The sequence below is a fragment of the Nymphalis io genome, chromosome 4 (assembly GCF_905147045.1).
Source record: "Nymphalis io chromosome 4, ilAglIoxx1.1, whole genome shotgun sequence".
Taxonomy (NCBI): Eukaryota; Metazoa; Arthropoda; class Insecta; order Lepidoptera; family Nymphalidae; genus Nymphalis; species Nymphalis io.
In genome coordinates, this window is record NC_065891.1 from 122,292 (window position 1) to 149,674 (window position 27,383).

The 27,383-nt window shown below is 33.6% G+C and overlaps 2 protein-coding genes across 5 annotated transcripts; one reads left to right on the forward strand and one right to left on the reverse strand.

The window, feature by feature from the left end:
- Positions 1 to 463: 463 nt before the first annotated feature.
- Positions 464 to 3,209, forward strand: LOC126781759 (uncharacterized). 3 transcript variants are annotated; one of them, XM_050506793.1, is made up of 3 exons: positions 464 to 673; positions 979 to 1,155; positions 1,971 to 3,201. In XM_050506793.1, exons 1-3 carry the CDS (start codon positions 610 to 612, stop codon positions 2,168 to 2,170), a joined length of 441 nt encoding a protein of 146 aa, XP_050362750.1. In that variant the 5' UTR covers positions 464 to 609; the 3' UTR covers positions 2,171 to 3,201. The 3 variants fall into 3 exon arrangements, with proteins under 3 accessions (XP_050362750.1, XP_050362751.1, XP_050362752.1); XM_050506794.1 differs by having other exon boundaries at positions 466 to 565; positions 1,971 to 3,207; XM_050506795.1 differs by having other exon boundaries at positions 607 to 714; positions 1,971 to 3,209.
- An 18-nt stretch (positions 3,210 to 3,227) lies between these two features.
- Positions 3,228 to 26,388, reverse strand: LOC126781739 (uncharacterized). 2 transcript variants are annotated; one of them, XM_050506768.1, is made up of 5 exons: positions 26,218 to 26,388; positions 5,604 to 5,820; positions 5,040 to 5,159; positions 4,151 to 4,297; positions 3,228 to 3,469 (listed from the first exon to the last, which is right to left on the reverse strand). In XM_050506768.1, exons 1-5 carry the CDS (start codon positions 26,218 to 26,220, stop codon positions 3,264 to 3,266), a joined length of 693 nt encoding a protein of 230 aa, XP_050362725.1. In that variant the 5' UTR covers positions 26,221 to 26,388; the 3' UTR covers positions 3,228 to 3,263. The 2 variants fall into 2 exon arrangements, with proteins under 2 accessions (XP_050362725.1, XP_050362726.1); XM_050506769.1 differs by lacking the exon at positions 26,218 to 26,388 and adding an exon at positions 11,194 to 11,259.
- Positions 26,389 to 27,383: the final 995 nt, after the last annotated feature.

Here is a 27,383-nt window from a genome sequence, read left to right on the forward strand (position 1 = left end):
ATTTATGGTCCCTCGATGATGGCTCTTTGGGAGGAGATATAACAACAGGTTATTATATAGTAAGTATAGTATATTAGAAATTTAAAAGACATTTAAAAAAAATTACATCCAAGGTCTTAATTTAAATTAAGTATAGTAAATGTGAACTATATTTTACTGTACCTAATTTACTTTCGTTAGAAAAGAAAAATATAATTGTAAGTGATTTAAACCTTTTACTTCTAAATATTATTACGGTACCTAAGCATTCTTTAATTTTAATAAATTCAAAATTAGAAAAGCTTAATCTTATTTCGAACCGTTTATTAGATACCTACCTATTAAGCCACACATAACCATTTTCTACGCTGTCTACGCTGACAGATGACGTTGACAGTTAATGGCGAAAGCGAGTGCAAGTGACAGGATAGCACGGCAGCACTACCTCGAGTAACGAAGTGTGAAATTGTGACTATGAACAGCGAATCGCGAAACCGAAAGCAGAATAGTCGCCACCCGACAGTCGTTCTAGTAATCTCGTTTGACAATTGACATTTATGATGCATAAAAATGAAAAGTTTTCAAAGTTAGTTTAATGTTAAAAACTTAAAAAAATTGTATAGTGTAAAAATGAATTACAAAATTATATTAATTTGTTTATTAGTTGGAGTTCTTTTGATTAAGGATATAAATTGTAAGTTTTCACTAGTTCTTTGACACGAATATGTTTTCAAGGTAAAGTGAGAGTTTAAATGTCTTGAAAATGGAACTTCCTATTCGCTTAATTCACATTACCTTTAAATGAATATTCAAAATAGTTATTTGTATTCTTGTATAAGTTAAGTAACTGTATAAGTTATAGATTATATTATTTGTCAAAATAAAATGTTCGATTGTAGTTTAATGAATATAAACTCCTCTTAAATTATTGTTATTTATTTTATTATTTACTGTTTTATATTAAGCTTGATAGTTAGAAAAACAATTTATTTATTTCAGGTTTACATAAACGTTGTATGAAATGTAGATCAAGGGGCGAGCTAGGTACTTGTGGAGATCCTTTTCCATTTAATGCCACAGAGCCAGAGGTGGAGGCAGGAATTCATGTGGTTGCTTGCCCTTCAGGGTGGTGTGGAAAAATGATAGAAGGGACAACTGGAGCCTTCAGAACTGATGGTAGGTACTATAAAGAGATACAATGGTAATATAAAGTTTATTTGAGGAGGATTTTAAAAGTAAATTTGAATTGCTGATTAGATTATAGTTTTTACCAAAAAGAAAAACTTATTAGTTACTTTTGTTTTAAAATGTAATTTGATCTTTTAGTTATATATATTGAGATATCACATGTGGAAATTAAAAAATACTAATTCCTAGCTCTATTTTCAAGATAAAATTAATATCTACAATCTTTTGATTCAAGCTTTCGATGTAGATATTAATTTAGGAATATAATCAACTTATTTATCTGGACGTAAATAGACAAAGAAAAGTTTTTGCTAACTATTGACGAGCATTAGTAATTAATAAATAAAAATTTAAAAATGAGTATAAAAAAAAGATAGCTACAAGCAAACTTATAAATGTATTTCTCAAATTTTTAATAATATTTATGGTTGAATTTCAACCACTAGATGAATGGAAGTATATTAATTATTATGCTGTTCTGTTGTGGTCTCACTTAAACACTTATTTGGTTCATAACATTTACTAAAAAAATATTATATATCATAAATTCTACCAAAATGTCAATAATAGTTTCCAATGCTTTCTTTTGATTGCCTGTAAAGATAATCTGTAATATTTTTCTATGTAAAGTATTGGGCACATATTGCGTAAATGTGGAAAATTAAAACTAAAACTAGTGCTTAGAATTGATCTATTTATTTAATTTATTTTAGCCTTTTGATGGCCCTTATATTTTCACATAAAAATCTAATGTTTTGATTTAACTGAAATAATTTTATATATATAATATTTTATAATTGCAGATTATGGAGCAGCAACCCAACGAATGTGTCTTCAAAGATCACCCAGTGATGATGAAGAGAGATGTGCCTACACAATGTGGAATTATAGGAAAGTATATATGTGTTTTTGTAATGGTGATCTCTGCAATTCAGCTTTTAAAATATCGACGCCACCACTTTTCTTATACTCCATTTTAGTTTTTGTCAAGTTTTTATTTTAACAAGATTATAATTTAATTTTATATTCTGACATAACAATACAAATTTTTTCTTGTTTCTTAAAATCTTAAATCATGTTTTGAGGCAGGCCTTTAGTCATTTGACTATTTTGTCCAAGTGTCTTATAATTGTTTATTTGGTGTTCTTTAAATGCAGTGCTCACGTCTCCTATATATTCCTCATTTATTTTTTCTTGATTTTACTTGTGTGTCATCCAATTAGCTTGTAGACATTATCTTCATCATATACACTCTGCTGTAAGATCAACGATCTTACTGCTCTGTTCGCTATCACTGTGTTGTTTGATCTCGCTGTTAATGCCTCAGGAACTCATGGATGACATTTGTGACATCGGGAGACAAATCAATTGGTTACCTTCATTTACTCTTAATTTCCATGGTCATGTTATGTAAACATAGGATCTGTTCATACTAATGTATAAGTATTTTTAATATATAAATAATTTTAAGATCTGTATATCTGTATATCCTTTGATTTGTGTATTAACACTTGTGATATTACAGAATTTCTGTATTTTTTAATTGCTTACAGTGTTCTAAAATCAGTGCTCATGATTGCAACATGTCTCTTATCACGTACCAGTTGTGGATGGATGTCAAGATTGTTAACAGTAACAATAGATATATAGATTAAAAAAAAGACATATTTTAGACAAATTGTATTCATACATAGTATTATGTACATTATTCTAAGAATCTTAAACTCAGAGAGTAATAGCAATTTATTCCGTCCTATTTATGTGATTTTTTTTAGCATAATTAAATATATTAATGTACACAAGGTTTTAAGTATTGTAGTGTATAATTACTTATTTAGATTGTAATGTTGTAAGAATGTTGACTTCTTAAATGATGTTATGTACTTATGATCTTATCGTTCTTGGATCTAATAATCTCTTGAGTCAAATAAATGCTCAAATGGAATAAAATTAAAATAACATAAAATACGATATCTTTTTATATATTTTTATAAATGTAATTACATACGTATTAGATATAAGAATGAGTATATTATGTGTATAAATGACTTCAAATATACCATAAACAATATATATATATTTTTTTTATTTTTATCCTAAGGTCTGTTGTACGGCCAAGTCTGTCGTATGCTTGCGATTCGATGAGGCTTGAGGTTGTTTTGAATTCGTAATTCTTGATTTGCGAGCAGCGAATTAATATGCGGGATATCATGGAAGTACAGAAGGCCGTGGCGAGTCGATTTTGCAACAGCTGCTATGGCTTCGGAGCCTTCCAGCAGGTAGGGATCTTCAGAATTCTTATCTGGAAAAAGTAATATTACAGTTTAATTACTACACGATAAATATATATCGATTGTGACATTTACTGGATTAAATTTAAAATAACGTTTTATCTGTACACATAAAATTCATCTGTAAAAAACATCCGCACTGGCAAAGCCGCCGATATAATCTGGTTATTAATGTAATAAATATAAAGTATAGTCTGTAACTAATGTCCGTAAATATCCACTTTTGGCGATAGCGACGCCCAATGGATAACAAATACACGATCTAATTTATTTGCTGTTCCTACCGAGGGCGACCAGTATTGTATTAATGTGATGTTGCCTATGTTTCACTTATCCCGCCGAATGGTTTTTTTAGTTAAATTATGCCCGATGATGATTAAAACAAACCGCGGTCACAATTTTGTTCGCGTGTGTTCATGTACCCGTGACCTACCAAAGGAGGTGTGGTACCTATTTCGTAAACGTAGTAACCGCTAACGCCAGCCCTGGACTACGTGTGAATATAATTAATTATCCATTTGGGTCTCAATAACCTTACATAGCATTACAATATAAAATAGGTATTAGAGGTGAGGTATTTCGTGATGTTTTGTATCGAGAAAATTGAATAATTTTTTTTATTAAAAAGCGACTCTTCGCGTTACACAAAGTATATATACCGAAGAAGTAATACTATAAAACCGATTTCGCACCGTCGCCGCTGTCAGAACCAGACCGGCGGAGGGGCCCGAAGCGCAGAGGAGTGAGGGGCGGCAGGAACAGTCCGACCGGCCACAGAGACTCGGGGTCGGGCGAGTCCACTTTGTACGGCGACGGAGGCAGCACTTGTATCGGGACACCTTCACGACCACATTATTAAGATAATTACAGTTCAATTATATCATAGTAGTATGTAGTCTGATATTAGTACTGGTTTAAGGGTAAGTGTAGTAGGACGAAGTTTTCTTTATTAACTTGGAATTAAATTTAGTTGGTAATGTTGTATAATACAAACCATCTATACTTAAGATACCAATCGATAAGATAAATGATTACCATAATAATGATAAATGATTCCCATCTCTATGGCTGTGTAGGCTGAAATAGTAATAATGAATGGGTAATAAGGGATTTACCCATTTATACGGGATTGTTATAAATAATAATCGGTCCACCCGTTTCCGATGATTGGTGTCGACATACACGGCGAACATGGAACCTGAATAGAGTTGCATCTATCGCGCCGCTTCACAGGGGGCTGGTGGATGTTATGAATTTCTTTCGACACGCGCTGGTTTCTTCGCAATGTTCTCCGTCGCCCCCAGGACGACGGCGTTCATGTATAATTACAAATGAAGCACATGAATTCAGTGTTCAATCCAAGAGATCTTACTACTGGACATCTCGGTTTGGAATCTTATATAAAACCTTTGTAAGTTTTTTTTTTCAAATCTAATTTCGTCTTAGATGTTATTTTTAAAATAATATTCTATCCAAATGTCTTATAAATCATTAGAAAATAATACTAATTGCCTGATGTGTTTATTAATAAATACGGGCGTAGACCAGAAGATAATGGTGAAAATATGTTTCAAATCATACTCATGTAGCTATTATATTGCCAAGGCGTCCCGATCGTCTGCCCGTGCGGGACCTCCTCGGCCTGGAAGGGTATCGTGGGCTTCTGTCGCGGGTATCCGGCAGGCGATCGCGTCGCCGGCCCTGGAAACGAGATAAACCAAAACATCAGAAGACGTATTTGTTAGGATATCGTTAAATGTTTAACGATATGGTTTCATTATTATGGTTATACAAAGTTAGTAGTTAGTATAACTTTGTGTAACCTTTCCTGGACCCATGGAGTTGGAGTGGGGGGGTTGAATGAGCAAAGCAGACTAATATGTAAAGACAGTATTTATTATTGAATTTCGCGTGGAAGCTACACAATATAAACATCTATTATATGTACCATTATATGCATTTAAAGACGATTAGGTTTTGAAAATGAATAATGAATTATATTTCATATAGCTATTTTATTACTTATTCGGGTAATAAATAAAAAAAAACTTAAACCTTATTTGTCCTAATACTATATGCGTTCGAATCTTAACAAATCGCGTCGAATGTCTCAAGGACCACGAGCGGTAACGAGCAAATACTTACTTCGCAACCTCTTTATGGGCGGATTCTGCGTGTGCCGCTGGTGGGCCCGTCGGTCGAACACTGGTATGGGGTCGCCGACCCCATGAGCGAAGCTACGTGATGGCGTGTTAAAACTGACGTGGGACGCGAACTGTGTTCCCGGTACGCCATGGGTAGCTTGAATGACACCGTACAATATTACGATGTACGCGCTTTTACATAAATAGCTCTGTGGTTTCTGGAAGAAAAAACGAACAGTTTTACTTTCGCAAATCATCGCAATTATCTACAAACTGTTGAAGAAGTAGTGTGAACTTGAAACAGAAAACGTACTAGTTCTAAAATAAGTGTACGTGAGGAGTCGCTGTAATGTTTATTTCCCACGACCTTATTTTAATCCGTTTATTTATATATACATATAATAAATCTGTAATTGCCCGCTGTCTGTACATGGAAAATATATGCGTAAAACTATTACCGGGTGCCTTTATCAACGAAATAGAACCCAACACAATGATTTGAATTTTTGTCTGTTTGTGTGTCCGTTTGTGCACGCTAGTCTTAGAAACGGCTTAACGGATTTGAGTGCGGTTTTCACTAATGTATCGTTCAGTTCACTTAAAATTTAGTGTTTGCTTTATTTCTATCGGTCTATAAATAATAAAGTTATGTCAAATTAAAGAATCACGTCGAACATCTATTTGATATAATTGCTATAAAATAACTGTACTTCCAATGTAAATTGAACTCAGATCGATATGATCAATCATATTAAATAGGGTTCAGCTTGTGCTGTTATTTGTCGGTTAACTCGTCCATGCGTAGATATATGTCTATCTTTTAAGGTTCACTATAACCTTTTGTACGGTAATGAAATCTGTTCTAAGATTGCATTATTTTAAGAATGCATTATTTGAAAAGTCATTTTTATAAAATATTAATTCTGATGAAAGATATCGATATAAGGCCGAAAAAAGACAGTCAATTTTTAGTACTTTTTATAGTTTTGACATATTATTACAACGGGTAGCTGAGTAGGTTAGTTTGACAAGTAAATTAAAGCTTTAAATAAATACAAATAAAAACTAAAAATAGTACAAATCGTGACCGCCTGGAATGGTGGCAAGAGTGCTAACAGCATTTCCCCTTTGAATCGCAATTCCGATTCTCTGGGCGAAAAATGAACCATTTATTTAGACGGTTAGTTGATAATAAGTATTTATTAAAAAAAAGATTTACTTTTTTTTTTAAAAGGACACAATTTCCTGTGAAGGTATCGTTTGCAGTCACAATAAATAAAGCACAGGGGATGATGTTTTTCTCATGTATGATTCCAATTGTATGTCGTGCTATCCGGGTGTGGTAAAAACCGAATGAAATACTAATTTCCCATGAAAATAAAACTAAAAATGTTGTGTATACTGAAACGTTACAAGTCTGCTCTAAGTGTTTTTTAAGTTACCTATACGCGAGTGAAGCCGCGGGCTCAGCTAGTTAATTAATACACCTAATATTTTGATATGGAATAATTATAGTTATTGGCACTGCAGTGTAACACAACTGACAATTTTTTCACAGAAAAAAATATTTATTTTACGCTGCGACCTAGGAATTACATCTTGGACTTTGTGATCTGTAGCTTTATAGCCTAGACACTGTGTGATGCAGAGCAAACGTTTCTTAGAAAGATACCAGGTTCCTCTGGGGAACCGGGTTAAGTGGAATATTTTCAAGCGATTCGGAGATGCTGCGGAACCGTTTTAACAGCAATCCACTCTGCCACTCCGGTCTCGTTCGGCGCTCTTGAAAACATTACATATATTTCGAAATATTAAAAATAAATGATGAATAATAATAATAATAATAAATAAGAATGAATGCCATTATAAAAAAGAGTGAAGTAAACTTATATTATCAAGTCGTATATATTATATAGTAAATGAATATCGAATAACAACAAGCAATGAGTTATCACTTCAGAGTAACGTCAAGGTGATGCAGGGCACCAGCCCTTCGTCAGAGCGCCACGGTAGCATGCGAAAACGATCCCGTGGTGATCCTTGTTAAGACGAAAAAGGTACCGCTGGTTTATTAGTGGGTACTCCGATGTTTGGGGCGCACTCGGCGCCTTGGACACCGGCGAGCCCCACATACCCCCCCACTATGGGGAAAACGCGTAAAGCGTTTTTCCAGCGATAAAAAGGGCACTAGTCCTAGTGGTTACTTTGTTGTAAGTTTTTTATATGTGAACAGTCCTTAGCTAAGGCGCGAGTGCATACTCTCACGCAGCGATTGCGACACAATGACGACTACGATCTACGTCGGCGTCGTTTGATTTGGGCCTGTGGCGAAATGATGAGCTACAAAACCTTAATTGTTGTTCTCTAGAATTTGCCCATTTTGATTCTCATCCTTGAAATGAGGAATTATATTATGACCGAATGAGAAATAAAACTTAATAAGGATTTATCATACGTAGTATAATACAAAGTTTTTTAAATTTATATTTATTTCAGTTATAACGACAGTACAACGAAATTAATTATTTTATGAACCATGTTATTTCCAAGATATTGAAATTGATATTATTTACGGTATAATATTGAAGGGAATCCATTGTAATTGACGATTTGCAAAATGTCTTTTGTCCACACAACTCAAGCAATTCTCATAAAAACGACGCTATTTATCACTCTTTACTTAAATTCACATAGTTAACCTTTTGTATAAATGCAGTTCAGCTTAAATAAGTTCGACACGCGTGGGAAGAATACTAATACGATATTTTGATGCATACGCACCGTAGAAACTATTCCACGTATCGCAATCTATTATTTATTGTGAATTAGTAAACAATATGACTACATCATACCAATTTTTTCAACTCTAAACTCGTTATAAAGTTTAAGTGTTAGCAATATGCACAATTAATCAAAAAATGTACTTAGTTATTGTCTATGGGATTATCTTGTTATGTGTGTGAGAGGCTTTTTTTTTTTTTTATAGAATAGGAAGGCGGACGAGCATATGGGCCACCTGATGGTAAGTGGTCACCAACGCTCTTAGACATTAGCATTGTAAGAAATGTCAACCATCGCTTACATATCCAATGCGCCACCAACCTTGGGAACTAAGATTTTATGTCCCTTGTGCCTGTAATTACACTGGCTCACTCACCCTTCAAACCGGAACACAACAATACCAAGTATTGCTGTTTTGCGGTAGAATATCTGATGAGTGGGTGGTACCTACCCAGACGAGCTTGCACAAAGCCCTACCACCAGTGAAAGCCCTACACTTAGTGTGATGATACACACTGTGTGGGGGTTTATTTGCTTTTGGTTCGGTTTATATCATCTGGCTGGATACTATCCGCCATCACAATTGAAAGTGGAGAAACATTGATGATGTAAGGAATATATATAATATTATTCTTTGTAATACTTTTTTGCCATGTTAAATATATTACACATAATACATATATATTAAAATAATTATATGTATACAGTGTCCATATGTCTATGGGCGGTGGGCCATTAGCCTTTATCTGCCTAAACATATTGATATAGTTATTCTGGCTAATACATTAAAACGTATACTTATTTGGATACGTTGTATTGATGATTTAGTAAAACATTAAATAATATGTATATTTCTCACAAAATGTGTATCTACTCGTAGACAATAGATAGTAGTAGTATATGTATGAATGCATGTAGGTATAGGTAGATATACGGCTCCTCAATGGCAACATGACGAAATAAACCCAAAATGTAACCTTCTTGAAGATGTAATAAATAGGTCTCTTAACGATCGAACAGCTCTCATGGAAGCAAGGCTCACTTTAGCTCAAGGTGAGGCAGACATTATGATCCGTAACAACGAAATCATCTTTGTGTCCGCGTCTAAGGCAGCAAAACTCTGACGCAAGACATGCAAGCATAGAATTAGATCATAAACTGGCATTTATAAGATTTTTTAAATAATTTCATCTATCAACTCATCCTAACTGGCTTCATAGTAGGTGGTGAATTGGCTCCATTATTATAAGTACAATGTGAGATTTTTGCAAAGGTTTTCTTTAAAATTAAAACTAGCGGAATGTATAATTTGCACGATAGTGAAAATTAAAAAAATGTCTAAGTCAAAATATACATTATTCGAGCAGGCTTTTACAAGTAGACTCTTGAATCGTCATTTTACAGGATTATAATATTAAATGTAAGACTACCGCCGGTTCGAAATGTAGATTTTACCAAGAAGAAACTCATTATTTTAGTAAGTACAAGCTCCACGCTTTTTATCATTATAATATAGTTGTATCGCATATACATTTGTTATTTCTATTCTTGATTGCGTCGTTGGTATAATGGTTAGCTTATAAAGTCGCAGGCACTACGGACCTGGGCTCACACCTCGAGTTCGGCAAATAAAAATATACTGGGTTTTTTATTAAAATTTCAACCAGCGCTACAAAATACATAATAGTAATTGTAAATTAGCGGGATTTTCAAAAGCAATTAATGTGTGGTTTTGTGGTTTTTCTGTCCAACTGGGCAAGAGACGTAGTACATAAAAGGACTACTTCGATATAATCTATTAACTACCGCATACCGCACCTGTCCCGCGACCACGAGGAAGAACACGAACGGAAGACATGACGGAATCTAGAAGTATCTAAGACTGGTCTACAAACTACTCAAAGCGCAGGATCAGCTTCTCAAATTGTGCATAACTAAGTATGTTTTCAAACACAGATAACAGTAGCAGACATTCGGACTCTAAAGCTTACGATTCTCTGACGAATGGAAAATTATTAATTTACATATTATATTAATCAGTAGGAAGTTTTTTGTATATTCTCGAGCCACCGGTTTTTTTAATGATGGAATTAGTTTCATAAGCTTAAATAATATTTTAAACTCAAGCGCTTGTAAAAATAATATAAACATATATTGATATCCGTTTCTTTCAGAGTTGTTGTGATCTTCTTGTTTTAATACGATGCGTATTAATTTACATATATACCTAAAGTTTTTTGTATGAGCAATTAATCCGTCTAATATGGAGTTAGCAGGTTTATTATTTTAGGTAAGTACGAGGAGTAGTATGTATGTTGCACGCGACTAAGTGGACAGGGAGTCACGGCAAATGTCCAAATCGTGAATCCGCGTGTTTATTTAGTCTAATCTTATACCTAACACCAGCTCTACTTTAAATACATCGGCAACTATGTCGTGCAATGTTGCGCTATCTTCGAGGGCCGTTTGTTTTTGAAGAAAAATGCAGCGAATCTTGATTTATTTTTCGGAAAACTGTTATAAATAAATTTTGTTCCGCTAAATGTTCAGATAAAGGGTTTTACTATTTATCGGGTCTATGTATTTAACTATAATTATAAGAAATAAATAAAAAAAGAAGGTATATTGACAATGTAACACCAGGTGCAGGTTATTTAAATTCAACATAAATTGAGTTAAACTAATCTTCTTATCTTATATATTTATACAAAATATCTTGATATTTAGAAAGGGTTAGTTCATTATATTGAAAATAAGTTATAATAATCTGACTAAGCCAATGAGTATAGTTAATTAAAACGCCTACTTACCATTTACAATAGATCACTTACAAAGGACAGTCAGTCAATTAATAATGTAGCTCAGACTGCGGCGATAACAACGCAAACGATCACTTGATGTGTGTGCTTGTGCCTCGTAAACGTGACTGAAAACAAAGCGGCTCCTAATTACCGATCTACTTGTTGTTACGAATATTAAGTATTACACCACTCCGTTCTCAAGCTAGGATCGCGAAACGAAACTTTGATTAGGGTACCCTGAGTAATTTCTGTTCAATAAATTGAGCAATTAAGGCAGGACCGCAACGGATGAAAATAATCGCATGGATCTTTAATTTATCTTAACTAAACGCGCGTAAAATGTTTAGTATTATGTAACTAAATATATTTTTATAATAAGTAAAAAGAAAGTCAATGGGCCTCCTGGTCCCGTATAGGGTTGGAGGTAACTTCTTTATTGGCACTGCAAGCTTTATGTAAAAAAAGTCAGTATGTCTAAAAATAACAATGGAAATAATAAATGTCAATGCTTATTTTTTTACTTGTTAACAACTGCGTCCCGCGATGATACGGGGCCCTGGATGTCTGTCTTATGGAATTTATCCGTTTCTAGGATGATTTTAAGCATCAACGTCAGATGTAGATATGAGCAAATAAATAAATAAATAACTATAAAAAATATAGTATCCTTTTTTTATTTTATTTTTTTGCAACTCAAAAACGCGTAGTCGGACATAAGAAATAGGACGAAATAGAAATAGGATCTAAACTTTAATAGCTGTCGATATGAAACACGCGCGAATCATACAGTAAAATGCTCGCCAGCTCCCTAACCATAACGGATGTGCAGTGCGGTGCGCAGTGACGAGAGTTGTAGGCGACAAGAATATATCACGATCTTTTGTCATTTTGACTTTAGCGTGTCACGAGCCATCACGGGTTCCAACAAGGACAAAGACTTCTACTTAAGCTGACTATCCAATTTGTTTGATAGCTGCAGTGTCAAGAGTGTTGCAAGTGCATTTGCAACAACATCGACAAATCGGTCAAGTGCACGATCTAGAGCCGCTTTGTAGCTGACTGCTGTGAGTTGTAACTACTGTGTACATAGATATATAGAAGAGTCATATATTAAACATTTTGTACAAACGCCAACAAATGCCATAATATATTATAAAAAAAATGTAAAAGTATCAAAAAGATCCGGTCCATTCAACGGCACGATCAGAAACGTTCAATCAAGTATATAGATTACATCAGGGAAGGCATCACAAAAAACCGAACAAGTAGGTTTTGAAAAAATCGTGATCGTTGAAAATATTGCTTTAAAAGTCGGTTAACGGGAGGCGTCATAAGTATCGTCAATATTATACTAACTCAATACTAGCTTGCTCCTTTCAGTGCGGCTCGGGGATCACCCGTGACACGACCCAGTAAAACATACGAATACATTATAAAACGTTAAAACTGAGCAACCCGAATTTCAACTTGTGATTTTTGGTTAAAGCGTAGTAACCACCGTTTCAGCTGTATCAAAGATCCGGGCCTCCTAGGAAAAGGGGCTCCGAACCCGAGTAAGCAAAAATTCGTAAAATGTTATCCAAAGTCTCACTCGAAGTGTAAGACCGTACGCTTAATTTACCGGGAAGAAATGAAAATATTATACACATTTGAAAAATAAATTTGAATAGTTAGTTAGTTTAGCTTAACGTGAAAAAAATAAAAAAGGTCATCGCCGCAGTTAAGATGAAGGACCGCCCATCAAATTTTGATACAGGGCCCATCAAGAGCAAGCTACGCCACTGATTGTAATGACGTAATGAGTTCAAAAAATTATAAATGACATAAACCGTACTAAAAGCACCTGAATTAAAAAAGGAACTATGATATAATTGAAATCCCTAAACCATGTTTGCCTATATGCAATGCGGTAAAAGATGGCACAATTATATAAAAAACATTAATAAATACATTTTTATTTACTATAAAAAATCCTGTGACTGTAAAAACCAATAACCGAGTCGATAATAACGCTCACTGTGATACTGAAACACTTCTACAACATATTCAATTATACACTTACACGTATATTTATATTTTATATAGTAAATTAAAGAAATTATAATACGTCTTGTTATGGAAGGACAGGGTGTCATACACAGACTACACTTGCTTTAAAGGAGACCATAAAGACAAACATTGTTGTGTCAAACTTACATTATTGTAAATAGTGTTTTTTTTTTATAATTATCGATGAACAATCGTGTTATAATCTGCGAGTAGCCTTAAATACTTGATTATATGTGTAAAAAAATTTGTTGATTCATTCGGTGAAACAAATTGTAGCCGAGTTTATGATGTTATCAAGGTATTTGTTATTGAGGTTCTTTGTAAATATGTGAACAGTAATTTACTAAATTACTCAAGTATTTATTAAATTACATTTATTTGCTTAACTAATTTTAAATAAGAAAATAAACGTATTAATTTAAACGATGTCGTAATGTGTTTGTATAGTTTGAAGTCTATACAAGCTACCTAGTTACTTACCTATACGTGGACCTTAACCGAAACATTAAGTCAAGCATTATTGAGTTTTCATTTCTTTGATTTGTTTTTATTATTCAAGTCGTGCTCCGCCGGGATGAAACGGTGATCGGTACAACCAATCCGAATTGGAGCAGCGGGACGAAAGCTTCGTCCAGCGGTGGGACATGTACGGACTGCTAGTTTACTTTGATCGAATAGATTTGATATATCATAAAGATTTTATAAGGGTGATTAGAATAGGTTTGTGCTCTTTTATTTTTATATAATAAATAGTCATGCAGCCGATCACAAATAAACGTTAAGGGTTTATATATTTTGATGATAAGCTTTTTCAGCAAAAAACTTTTTCTTCTGTTATATACGTTAAAACGCTAGGAATCCACAAGTTTCGCATTATTCCATCCTTGTTGCAGTTACAGATGGAATGCAGCAGAACAAATATATTCTACATAAATAAAAATTTAAAAAAGTTTTTATTAATCATTTTATTTAGAGAATTTTGTAAATGAAACGTGGCCGTAAGGTCGCGATCGTACATTCGGTACAGTTTAGACGTTATTACCCGTAAGGAGTATCTTTCAATGTTAATCCGTATATCCGTATATATCTGTTTGGAGTTGTCTTAAAAGCTTAACTTATTTGTTATAAAAACAAACGACACAACCATTTTAGGCAGTCGATTTTTATGTACATCATAAACAAACTATCGAAGTGATTACTGATTTATTGACCACTAAATTTTCATGCTTAATTTGTGTTTCTAGTTCATTTCTTGCTGGACTACGAAGAGAAACATCGTGAGGAAACTTGACAGAAAAGAAACCGTTATAAGTATCCGGCAACCCGCATTGGAGTAGCGTGGTGGAATATGCTCCACATCGTCTCCTCAAAAGGAGAAGAGGCCTTGGCCTATCAGTGGAACATTTACAGCCGTTACTTGACTTTTACTTTTGCAGCTTTTGCAAAAGAACACTTATTAGTGGATTTGTGTAAACTGCTTAAAACACGAAAAACAGTTTTAATATATATTATATATATAAATAAATATGTACTATACACAACACTTAAAACTTGCGTAACAATATAATAAGAAAAGGACTTTGTTCAGACATTGGCCATTTGTGAATTTAGAAAAGAGTGTCCGCCTATTTTTTGTGTTTATTAACGCAAATAAATTCCTTAATATTAGGAAACCGTTTAGCACCTCTGTTACTCAAGGTAACTGTAGGCTAACCATAAATTCGAATTAGTGTTTAAAAACCAAATTAACAAGGCCGTGTATTCAATGAAGATAATTTTATGTAGAAAAGTTAAAACCTATCGTGAAGACAAACACAATTGTCACATCATATGCTGACAGCGAAAGAATAATCGTTGTAAATCCCAGTTTTTCTTTACAGTCGTAGTAAAATGAATACTTTAAAAAGAGGTGAATTTTAGCAAGTTATTAGTGTTATCCTACTAACACAACGATTCAATTGAATAGAATTGGGAACGTAAACTAGTAGAATTTCCAAAGTTCATATAATATTCTCACTTATCAGTATTGCAGGGGCACACAAAGCAATAATATGACGTGCCATTTTAACCAGTAATAAATAATAATGTCCTTCAGACCGATTTCGGCCACGGCGGCCAATGTTTAGAGAGATTAGCCAACTGCGCAGGAGATATTATAGTGTACAAGCGTACACAATTCCCGACCTGGGAATTGAACCCAGGACCTCCGGGTCTGCGGCCTTACATCAAGCCACTAGACCAACACACAAGGCAGTCATTTTAACCAGTAGTTATGTTATATCACTTATTATTTAATCATGATATTATTTGCTATGTTTTAAAACACACTGTTTTAGAGTGTTTGTAGTTACCGTACGCATACCTACGCGATGAGGAGTGGGTAACATCTCCAGTAACCAACTGGGGCACGGGAGAACTTTTCCAATGCCTTAAAAAACAGTGTCTAAAGTTTGCCTGTCCCTTTTCAACTTTGTTCTGAGGCGGGTTTTGTTTTATACTATATTTTATTATTATTCGTACTTAGGTATGAGTAATAGTTTATATCTTTTAGTATATATTTTTTGTAATAATAATTAAAAACACTTCATACCTAATGTTCATATTTTTTTTTAGAATATGTTATCGTACGTATAGGCATAAATCAAAAAAGTTTACCTTTCTCTTTAAGTACGTACACGCGAAGTGCCTTTAAGTCTTCACTATTTGTTGAGAATGTTCGACATGATTCGTGGATTGTATGAGCGAAAGCATTTATAGTGTCCATGCTCCCTCGAGACCGCTCCTATACTTTCACCCGGAAAATCTAAATGTCGTTACAGTTTCCTATCGCGTTCGCAGCATTATGTGTTGTGTTCTACGAAAGATTGTGTCACCCCTCAACTTAGTGCTTACCCTAAATATGTTAATAGGTTGTTAATATTGGATATTTTTTAGAACAAAAATTGTCATTAAATATATGAGTTAATGTAAAAAAGTAAAGAACAGAGAGTCCACAAGGTAAGAATAACATACATTTGTTCAAAGCTGCCCGAGGTATTACAAAATGAACGAAAATAGGCAAGGATTTAACAGGAGTGACAATAGCACTGTAGTCTAGTCAGACTCCTTAAAACAAACAGAAACGTTTCAACATTGCATTATTTTTGAATTGTATGTGATATGTGTATGTAATAAATGATATAATAGACAGAATAGATTTGTAGAAGCAGGGCTGGGGTGATAACATATGTTGTACCGGTGCATGGCGAAACTTTGTGTTTCGGCGTAAAGTGCGAGTGCGCCACAAGTTAAAACATGTTAGTTCCCGTGGCTGAGCTGTGTATTAAATGGTAAATATTTCTTACAGTGGCAATGTATGGGCAGTGGTGTTACCGTCAGCTGTTCTGTTAACTCACCTGTTTTTTTATATTAAAATTTGACACTTAAAATATTTTTCACCATTTTAGACAGTTATCGCGTGTCTCTTCACGCCACCTGCCCTATACGACTGTGCTTCGATTTACGTTTATTCTTTTATATAATATAATAGAACTACATATTCATATTTTTAGATGAAATGACTCGTGTATTGCGATTATTGACGGCTTTATATTGATTCGTTGATTAGTATCATGTATTCGTTCATCAGTACAATTGTAAATTGCTGCTGGTTTAATAAGAGCGTGCTAATAATAAATAAGCACTGACGTGATAGCAAAAAATGTTCAAAGTCATTCATACAAATTGAAGGTGAGTCAAAACATTCGAAAGTGAGATACACTTGGAAATCTTTTGTTAACAACAAACATCAACAGAGGCAACAACCGTGGAAAGTCTTCAAGCGTTCATTGAAGGAGGGTGAAGTTGAAATAATTGCTTGCGTACAGTGATTGTACCAACTCATTTAGCTTAAATACTATTTATTTCTAGTACGTACCATTGTCGTAAGGAGCTAACAACATTACAGACTTGACTCTTGCGTACCTACTCGTATATACTAATCTAAATAGAAGGAGTAAAGTTAAACAAACTTTAGAATTACAAATTCCATTCGATTTGCTAATAACTTCGTTATAATCCGTATGCGCCACAAACAGTTCTTGTCGAAGATATCTTATTTATACTACACCACTATTTATACTACACCACTATTTATACTACACCACTATTTATACTACACCACTATTTATACTACACCACTATTTATACTACACCACTATTTATACTACACCACTATTTATACTACACCACTATTTACACTACACCACTATTTATACTACACCACTATTTATACTACACCACTATTTATACTACACCACTATTTACACTACACCACTATTTACACTACACCACTATTTACACTACACCACTATTTACACTACACCACTATTTACACTACACCACTATTTATACTACACCACTATTTACACTACACCACTATTTACACTACACCACTATTTACACTACACCACTATTTACACTACACCACTATTCTACTTAACTACTTATAGCTTTTTAAATTTTATTTCTCCAGTTCCGGTAACTTCGCCGACATTCCATATTAAACTCATAGAATATTTGAGAACTCGTTGATGACCAATGAAATCGCGTTAGTATAATGTCAAAGTCGTTTATTGGAGTAGACTTATGTATTGTTTCGATATCGAAGTGCTTTACATAAAAATATTGCGGTTTATAAAAGAATAAACTTCAAGAAGGGGTTGTCAGCAGTTTGTACTAAAACTAAGTATACGTTTAGAATACATTTTGCATTTTCATATGATCCATTTCTAGCACGAGCAAAATATTGTATAAGCTAAGAATAAATATCTTATATGTACCTAAGAATTATTTAATGAATTTTGCTTTTGTAAATGCATGTGATTTAAGAAATAATTCCAGCAAACATCACGATCAAAATCATCATAGTATATTACATGTATAAAAATAAATATATTTAGTACCTGATACATATTTGAATAAGAATTTGAAGTTATTATTTAAGGTAAATTTGATTGACTTATCTATATATATATTCGATAGATTATATTAATTTATATTGATAGATAATGGACATGTGACCTATCACGGTTAGTTTGTTTCGAACTTTCCACTGGTTGCGGTCACTCGGAACCAATCATTTAGTTACAGGACACCGTACCCAGGGGAGATGTAACTCAATCGTGTAAGACTCATTTGTACTTTAACTGTTGAAATTTAGTCCGTTCCAAGAGACTGAGCAAAACTATCGCCCTTTCTTTTATACTCTTATCAATAAAACCGATTTTTTTTTTAAATTATTTTAGAGCAATTTATAATAACGATGATGACATAAGAAATGCTAACTGTGAACCTGATTGCCGCTGACTGTTTGCTAGAGAGAATATTTTATTAGAAAACCTCAAAAACTCACTATCAGCCTGACTGGAGAATTGAACTGAGATGTTTGACCAACGACTCAGTTAACAATTCATATTAGTTCAATATGTAGTATGAATATATAACAATAAATTTGTGATGTAATCTTAATGACTTTCTCATTGAGGTACCGGTACCGACAGTTATGTGTTTCTGATACGACATACCTACTTATAATGTGGACAAAGGATCCCTGGGGGGCAGCAACGTTTTGTGAAAATATATTACGTTCGTATATAATGTGAACAGTGTCACCATGTGGCAATGTTTTGGTAATATGATTAAAGGTATTCCAAAAAATTAAAACAGAAGACAAACATTATGTCTTTAAATGAAGTTCTAAACTTCGATGATAAAATCAGGATCATAGTATATGTTTTATTAGTGTGTGGTCATAACTCAAAGTTTACTTTTAAAAGTCTATTCATAATTACATCATTAGATTTACTTTTTCATTAGATAATTTAAGTTATTATATTTTTATCTCTATACTTTTTCTTTACATTATTTTAATATTATAATGATGTAAATCTATTCAAAATCTAAAATTTTTGCGAAATTCCATCGATATTAGTTCATTCATTTTAGCATATAGTGGTTATTCTAAAATGATTATATTATTATAGTATAACGCTATAGATCTGAACTACATAAATTGTATAGTTCTCGGGATAAAAAACTTGTCATCTAGCCTACGTCACCTAGCCTATGTAATCTAACCTACGTCACTTAGTATATGTCACTCCCCAGGTCATAAACTATTTCCATGCAAAAAACACGTCAATTCATTTCTGTGAAAAAAGTACAGTACAATAAACTTAGTTTCTTATTTGTAATATTATTAGTGAGGATGTTTCTTAATGCTATGGGCGATGTTTCATTCTCGTTGCAATATGAGTCCGAGTGTTAATCATAAATCAATAAGTACCAACTTAGGCAATGTTAAATTATGGCTATGTCTTAAGAACCTCGGAATTTAATCCGTCGGTGGAAGATTGGAATTGACTCGTCCGAACCTGTGTATAAACATACTCGTATATATATATATATATTTCCTACTAATGCCAGTACTGTACACTTAACTGTAGACTTCAACATGCTTCTTGAAACTTTTTAAATGTAAACGTAGTTGATTGCTAATTTCAAATAAAAGTAAATTCAATAAGTACAGCAAGTCGTGACCGTCGTGTTCTTTATTTAACAACGAGTTGTCACTTGGCCGACTAATTAATCAACTCGAATAAATATATTGTTTTACAATATGATATATTTTTAAATCATAGTGTTGTTAGTATTATTATATATATCTATAAATATATATTTATTTATTTATAGAATAGGTAGGTGGACGAGCATATGGGTAATTTGGTGGTAAGTGGTCACCAATGACCATAGATATTGCCATTGTAAGAAATGTTAACCATCGCTTACATCGCCAATGTGCCACCACCCTTGGGATCAAAACAGTTATGTCCCTTGTTCCTGTAATTACACTGGCTCATTCACCCTTTAAACCGAAACACAACAATATCAAGTACAGTTGTTCTGCGGTAGAATATCTGATGAGTGGGTGGTACATACCCAGACGAGCTTGAGCATTATGTAAAAATAGCTACCAGTCGGCAAATGGTCCACTTGATTGTAAGTCACCGCTGCTTATACTAATTCTCACTGTAACAAATATTATCCCTCCCTTACATCGTCAATGCGTCCAACTCGTTACACGTTACACTGACTCGTTTACCCTTTACTCTGAATTGCGATTTTTATTAATAACTTCAATAATGAAAATCACTATTTCGATGTCCAGTGACAGTACAGTGTATAGTACCGTGACAGCCTGTGAATGTCCCACTGCTGGGCTAAGGCCTCCTCTCCCTTTTTTTTTTGAGGAGAAGGTATGGAGCTTATTCCACCACGCTGCTCCAATGCGGGTTGGTGGAATACACTGTTGTAGGAAGAATTTCAGTGAAATTAGATACATGCAGGTTTCCTCACGATGTTTTCCTTCACCGTATAGCACGAGATGAATTATAATCACAAATTAAGCGCATGAAAATTCAGTGGTGCTTGCCCGGATTTGAACCCACGATCATCGGTTAAGATTCATGCGTTCTTACCACTGTCCAGTGACGAATAATAATAAATAAATAAATAGAGTCGATAATTTTGACGAGGTGTTTTATTACCTCGTGTCGACACGTCACGGCAGCTCATTTGGTATATCTCACATTTCATATACAAAAATTATCACAACGAACTAAAACTGGAAGGTCATATTTACCTTTCAGTGATTTAATATATGTAGTTTGCCGATAGCGATTGCGCGATGTGATTCATTAATGAGCCAAAGTAAATATTTATTTTGTAATTGGTTATCTGGGAATTATTTAAATCTTCAGTTTAGGAATAACACCTAAAAGCGTGCATACGAGTACAAAAATATAATAAAGGTAAATGAACTGGAGTGAAAGTCATATTCCGTAGATTTCAAGGAATTATGGTTTTTTTAATTTTAAGAGATCATCGTAGCACCTGGTTTGGTTCCTGGCGCCTTAGCAACTATTAAGTATTATTATCAGTATACTTTTATAGAGATCTAGCTAGCTCACACGGCTACAGGTCATGAGGGCGACGGTTTGCATACTCATTCGGAGCAATACGAGTTATTGATTTTTTGAAATAAATTCTCATTAGGAACCCGCAGTTTTGAAGTCAATAGTGTTACACTCCCTTATCTCGGTATTCACATAAAGCCATTGGTCCTCCGTCTGATAGTCTGTCGCACTATGACATTAAGGACATAGAGAGAGCACAGACAGCACCTGCGGTTGTTCACACACTTCTTTTTGCCTTGTCTTAGTGCCCTGCGCACTTGGCTAGTACCCAAGAAAGATCGTTGGGGCCGATAATGAACACCTTATTAAATTATAAGGATAATTTACGTTGTGTTCAAATATTACGGAGGCTGACAATATTATATTAGTATTATTAATATTATAACGCAGAGTTAATTAAATAACATCGATATCTTCAGCCTTAAAATGGGTGTGGTTGGCACACTGAACATAAGGTAAATGTAAAATAACTGGAGCAACGTGATCGTGATACACGTACGATCGAATTCAATTCGTGTCTGTATGCACTAATGCAGTGTGCGGTACACCTACAACCGGTTCTAACTGAAGCAGAAACATAATGCAGCAGACTTCATTGATGACTGCGGACTTGGGAACGAATCATTACGCAAGTTCTGTGAACTCTGAATCCATTATCAGTCTTATTTCATTGTGATTAGTTATCAAGTAATTATGCGTTGCGTATGCTTAGGTAGGCATATCACCATCATCAATATCATCGTTCGTTCTTCTGTATTGCATCTATTTGTGCTCCTCGCAGTGTGCTTACAATGCAAGAAAAACGTTTTAAAAGACTTTTTTGGATAACCTGCCTGTCTGACGTCAGTTCTTTTGTGCTTTTGCTTGTAATTTTCAGGCATCGCAGAGGCACTTTTGCATTCGATTGATTGATGCGCTTACAACAAAACACAAAATCACTAAGCCGACGCTCACCACCGCCGCGATGTGACGGCGGGGGGAGGAGTATACAATTATATAGTATTCTTTAGAGTATATAATATACTTTAGCAAGTTTGTTAGTTTTTGTACGTTTTCATTATGTTTTTAGTAGCTTAATGCGTAGGCTTTTCTGTCGGTTGTTACAGATGTTTATGTTGTTCGTTTTCATATTATATTAATCTTTTATTTTGTATGGTTTGGTTTCGAGTTGAGTCGATTTATTAAGTATTTAGTCCCACTATATTCTTACATAATACGCAACTACGAATCAAAGGCACCATAGCTTTTCCTAGTTGAAGTGACAGCTAACCAATCGCGTGGATCCCATAAACGCAAATTACCACTGTTTACCTTCCACCGCTTACAATAATAATGATGCTCTACGCTGTAGCTGAAACATTTTATTGAAGTTATACCTTTAGGAATATATTGAATCCTACATACACACGTCTATAAAGTAAAACGACGTGGTAAAGTTTTAAAACTACGCAGCCTTAACAGTCAAGGATCATCACGTAATGCGTGATATAGAAACTTGGTAACCGTTACGACAAATTACCGTTTTATTAAACAAATAACATTCATTAAAGAGATATTAGATTCTTAATTGTTTTAAGGTTGTTGTTTGAAGAAAATAAGCGAATAATGACTTCAATAAAATTTGATTGGTAGGCCAATCATTAGGTAGATAGTATTATTTTTTTCTTTTTTATATGTGTTTAGAAAAACGCAGTTTTTATTTATGTCATACAACGACATAAGGATCTTAGGCGGTACACGTCTATTTCAAAGTATATTTGTACAAATTTGCGTTCCAATTAATTGAATTGTTTTTAAGATGTGGTCATTGTTTGACGAGCCAAACTGATCAAGGTGATCCTTTTGTCTATTTGAAAATAAAACGATAGAGAATATGTAGACGTATATACGTAGGTAGGTACATATCTACATTATAATGAACATTAAAATATTATCTATATAATTTAAAGAACATGAACAACAAAAAAGGTTTGGTTTTCTGTGCTTTTCATAAAAAAACTCTTCATTTAACAACATAAAATTGAATATACTTTATATTATTAATTAAATGGAATGTGGTTTAGTACACTACTAACTGTAAGAACTCGCTTTGTTTCTCACTCGTAAAATTGGGAAAACTTTGCCGTAACCGTAACAGTCTGTGAATGTCCCACTGCTGGGCTAAAGGCCTCCTCTCCTCTTTTTGAGGAGAAGGTTTGGAGCTTATTCCACCACGCTGCTCCAATGCGGGTTGGTAGAATTCACATGTGGCAGAACTTCAGTGAAATTAGACACATGCAGGTTTCCTCACGATGTTTTCCTTCACCGTAAAGCACGAGATGAATTATAATCACAAATTAAGCACATGAAAATTCAGTGGTGCTTGCCCGGGTTTGAACCCACGATCATCGGTTAAGATTCACGCGTTCTTACCACAGGGCCATCTCGGCTTTATGACAAGCTAATCTGATGCGTATCGTTTTAAATTTTAATGTTATAATAATTATAATAGCAGTCAACGTCCTATATCACGTTCTAACACGTCGCGATTGCAGCGGTGTGTTCTGCAGTGAGTTTTGCGTTTGTTTTTACAGAATAGCTAGATTAAGAGTGTAACTTGGTAAAAATAAATGTATCTCCGGAATTATTTGTCACTTTCATATTAAACATATTAAAAAAACCTTGAAAAACGATAACAAACTCTCATGCTGGTATTGTTTACGCTATGTAGCATCGCAACGTGAGAGTCGCCGCCTATGAAGCCGCAAAAGTAAAGTCACAAGACCAAACCAGCAATTTTAAAAAAAATGAAGAAAAAAAAATCTTAATCAAAGTTACAATATATTAAGATCAGACAAACCTTTGATAACCATAGATCACTAACCGTTTTTTTTTGTTTTATTTTTTAAGCAAAGTGTAAAGAGGCGTGTTTTTAGCTAAATATAGGTAAGTACTCGTAGGAGTGCTAGTAGTATACTATCCATGCTGTAAATAAAAGTATTTTAGTTATTTTGTAATCAAATAATTATTTACTATTAATAAATACAATTAAATTAACAAAACTTTTACTATTTACTTGCGGCTCTATAAGTAGTACAAAGCACAGTATACTTGGTTTAGTTCTTGTTTCGGCTGTATCTCTAACGATAGCTTATGTTATACGGACCCTGTTTAGTTTATTGACATCATTGTTCATCTAAGGACTGGCTTCAACATTTTTTCTAGGATTATCAATAGTTATACAGACTCGTACATACCGTTAAGACTACGAATCTGTACTTTCTCGGCGCTCACAAACACAGTGCATAATTATGTATATCGTCTAATAAATTCGTTTGTGTTTTTTACCATAGAACATTTTAAGGTTTTTATAAGGTTTAATAATATTAACGAGCGATTAACGCCGGTAATTTCTGTAACGTTTAAGTGGCACGGACGTAAGATGAAGCTTCATAATTAATTTGATATTATCGAGACATTGACGAGGATTCTTCAACATGTATTTGCTTTTGAACCGTACGTCATCGTTATTTAATAATTCGTCTAATAATAATGATGTAATTGTATAACAGATATTTCAAACCGCAAAATAGCCTTGTGGCTTATGATACCGATTTGTGGATAAGAGGTAAAGGAAACCTTGGCCCACTGTTGGGAGTACATTACAATTTTCTTTTTAATGATTAATGAGGAAATGTCCCGTGTGCTATAATTAAGCTGGATTCTTCTTTACATCTGTTATATTGAAACACAACAATAGGATTGCACGGCATTGTTGTTCACTAGAATAATGTCAGTTGAAAATCAAGTAGGAACGCACCGGGAATGTAGGACCAGCTAGTAAAGTGCTGAAACTTGAAATATAAACAAATATCTATATTTAAAACAACTAACCATTGTGACTTAAAGACAAATAATATGTGTCATGTCATATACAAAAATATATGCAATTTATTTGATATTTCATTACACAATGTTTCGACTATATTTAAAAAAGGTAAGGTTATTATTTTTGTTAAGTAATTCGCGTTGGGTAAGTGCGCTGCGGTGGCGAGGCGTCAACTTCATCATTCAATCTAGACAATTTTACAGGTTTTTTTATAATAATTATGTTTTACTAACAATACCTAACTCTATAAGTGATTTATCATAACTGAACAAAGAGTGTTTTTGTAAAAGATTTACTGCGATGACAATCTTTCGCGTCAAACTTGGATCCCACGATTTAAAAAAATACCAGCTTTATAATTATTCTTAAACCGAGTAGGTGCTAATACCTATTTCTCAGGATTATTTAAATGGTAATAAATAAAAATGTTTATACAAATCAAAAGAAACTGGTATTTTAATATGACTGCTAACATTTTTGAATTCAATCAAACAATCATCACAACAAAAAAATATATAGGAAAAAAAAACGTTTTTCAACAAAAAGCTTAGAATTTGTATCATCAAACGATGTCGGGTCTACTAAGCACTATAAATTACATATTGTACATACATACCTATATACTATTTATAACCGGAACTAGACTGAGTTTTTTTAATCCAGTAACGACAACGAGCTGAACATTACCTACTCCATGGGTTGGGATTTTTATATTCATATTTTATGAGTATATCCAACATTAACTATTTTAATTAATTATGGATTTTAATTTATATTCCTATCAACACTTAGATACATAAGGATAAGTTATTTTTTTATGTATATGTAAATTATTTAAAAAAACGTGAAATGAAATCAAACCCTATAATTATGTAAATCTTTATAATTCAATGTATACCAGAAATATTTTGAGTTCATTAAGAATAAGATAATAACTGAATAAGGACTTTCAAACTGATCGCTGATATTTATTTTGATTCCTTTAATTATTCCTTATTAAACCGATAGCTATGTCAATAAAATAAAACATAACATTTAGTATAAATTCTAGAAGATTAATAATTGATAGTTCAACAAAAACAAAAATCATTGTTTACTCACCATTTTCCGAATGCTGTAAAAATTTTATTTAAATGACCCACACTTATGGCACGATGTAAAGTTTTTAATTCAAATCAGACGAACCGAATCGATTTTATTCAATCGTATTGTTGCCCGCCAAATTCTCGCGGAGAATGTAATTTAAATGTGTGCGCAACTGCGCATGCGCGATGTTCCCGCGCTATTTGCCTTCTGCCTGTGTTCGTACTATTTCGTACTTCCCACAGCCCACGCGCACCACCGCTCACCATCGTAACTGCTTCTTTCTCCAAAGCACGTGATGCGCCTTTTGAAAGCATTGGCCGTGGAACGATAGAACTTTTATATATTGCGCTTTGAATGTTATCCATAAATACGTATACGGTACGGTCAATTTAAAATCCAAACGTGCTGCCTGTGTTATTACAAAATTTGACTAACTGCATTGCAACAAATTTAGTTGGTTGGATATCAAGAAACAGCATGCTACTAATTATAAGCTGCGGTTTTTCGGTAATGAAAGCTATTTGCACTGTGTTTCAATGTTCTGACAGGTTCAAGCGTACTTAGTGGATACGTGGTGTGGTGGATAAGCCAATAACGGAAGATATTTACTTTGTATTCAGTTCAGTAAATAAATTAAATAGACCTCGAATATATAACTTTTATAAGTAATATACGTCAAATTATATCAATTTATATCGTTTATGTTTTTTCAGGTGTGTGCGTATGTAAATATATTAGTACTTATGTGTATACGCGTTGGTTATACGTGAATGTTCCATTCCTTTCGCCTAGTTGTGGATGAAATATCGACAAGCCAATTTAAGCCGACGCATACTTACTTTCATGATGAACATTTGATTGAGTTGAGTTTTCATTAAATTCGTTCAGCATATAAAGATAAAAATTAAAAACATATATTTATTTAACCTTGAACTTAAATCTTGAACAATTACTTACTTTTTGAAGCAATTAAGAATTATTATATAATTATAGTATCTATATATATTGTATATATATTAGTTATAACATTTTGAATGTAGAATAATCAACTAGCTCTTGAGTTTTGGATTTATCTATAAATATACTTTCAAATAATCGATTTAGTGTAGTCTCTAATCTGGGTGTCAAGTGCAAATATTGATTGATTCGGGGTGTCATTCAATCAACCATATCGAACAATA

Bases quoted from the DNA above. Each gene is read 5' to 3' on its own strand.
- LOC126781759 (XM_050506793.1), top strand. From the start codon at position 610: ATGAATTACAAAATTATATTAATTTGTTTATTAGTTGGAGTTCTTTTG. The intron at 674-978 runs GTAAGTTTTCAC...TATTTATTTCAG, and splicing joins TTTGATTAAGGATATAAATT to GTTTACATAAACGTTGTATG. The intron at 1,156-1,970 runs GTAGGTACTATA...TTATAATTGCAG, and splicing joins TGGAGCCTTCAGAACTGATG to ATTATGGAGCAGCAACCCAA.
- LOC126781739 (XM_050506768.1), bottom strand. The intron at 5,160-5,603 runs GTAAGTATTTGC...TCTCGTTTCCAG, and splicing joins GCCCATAAAGAGGTTGCGAA to GGCCGGCGACGCGATCGCCT. The intron at 4,298-5,039 runs GTATGATTTGAA...GTGGTCGTGAAG, and splicing joins GCAATATAATAGCTACATGA to GTGTCCCGATACAAGTGCTG.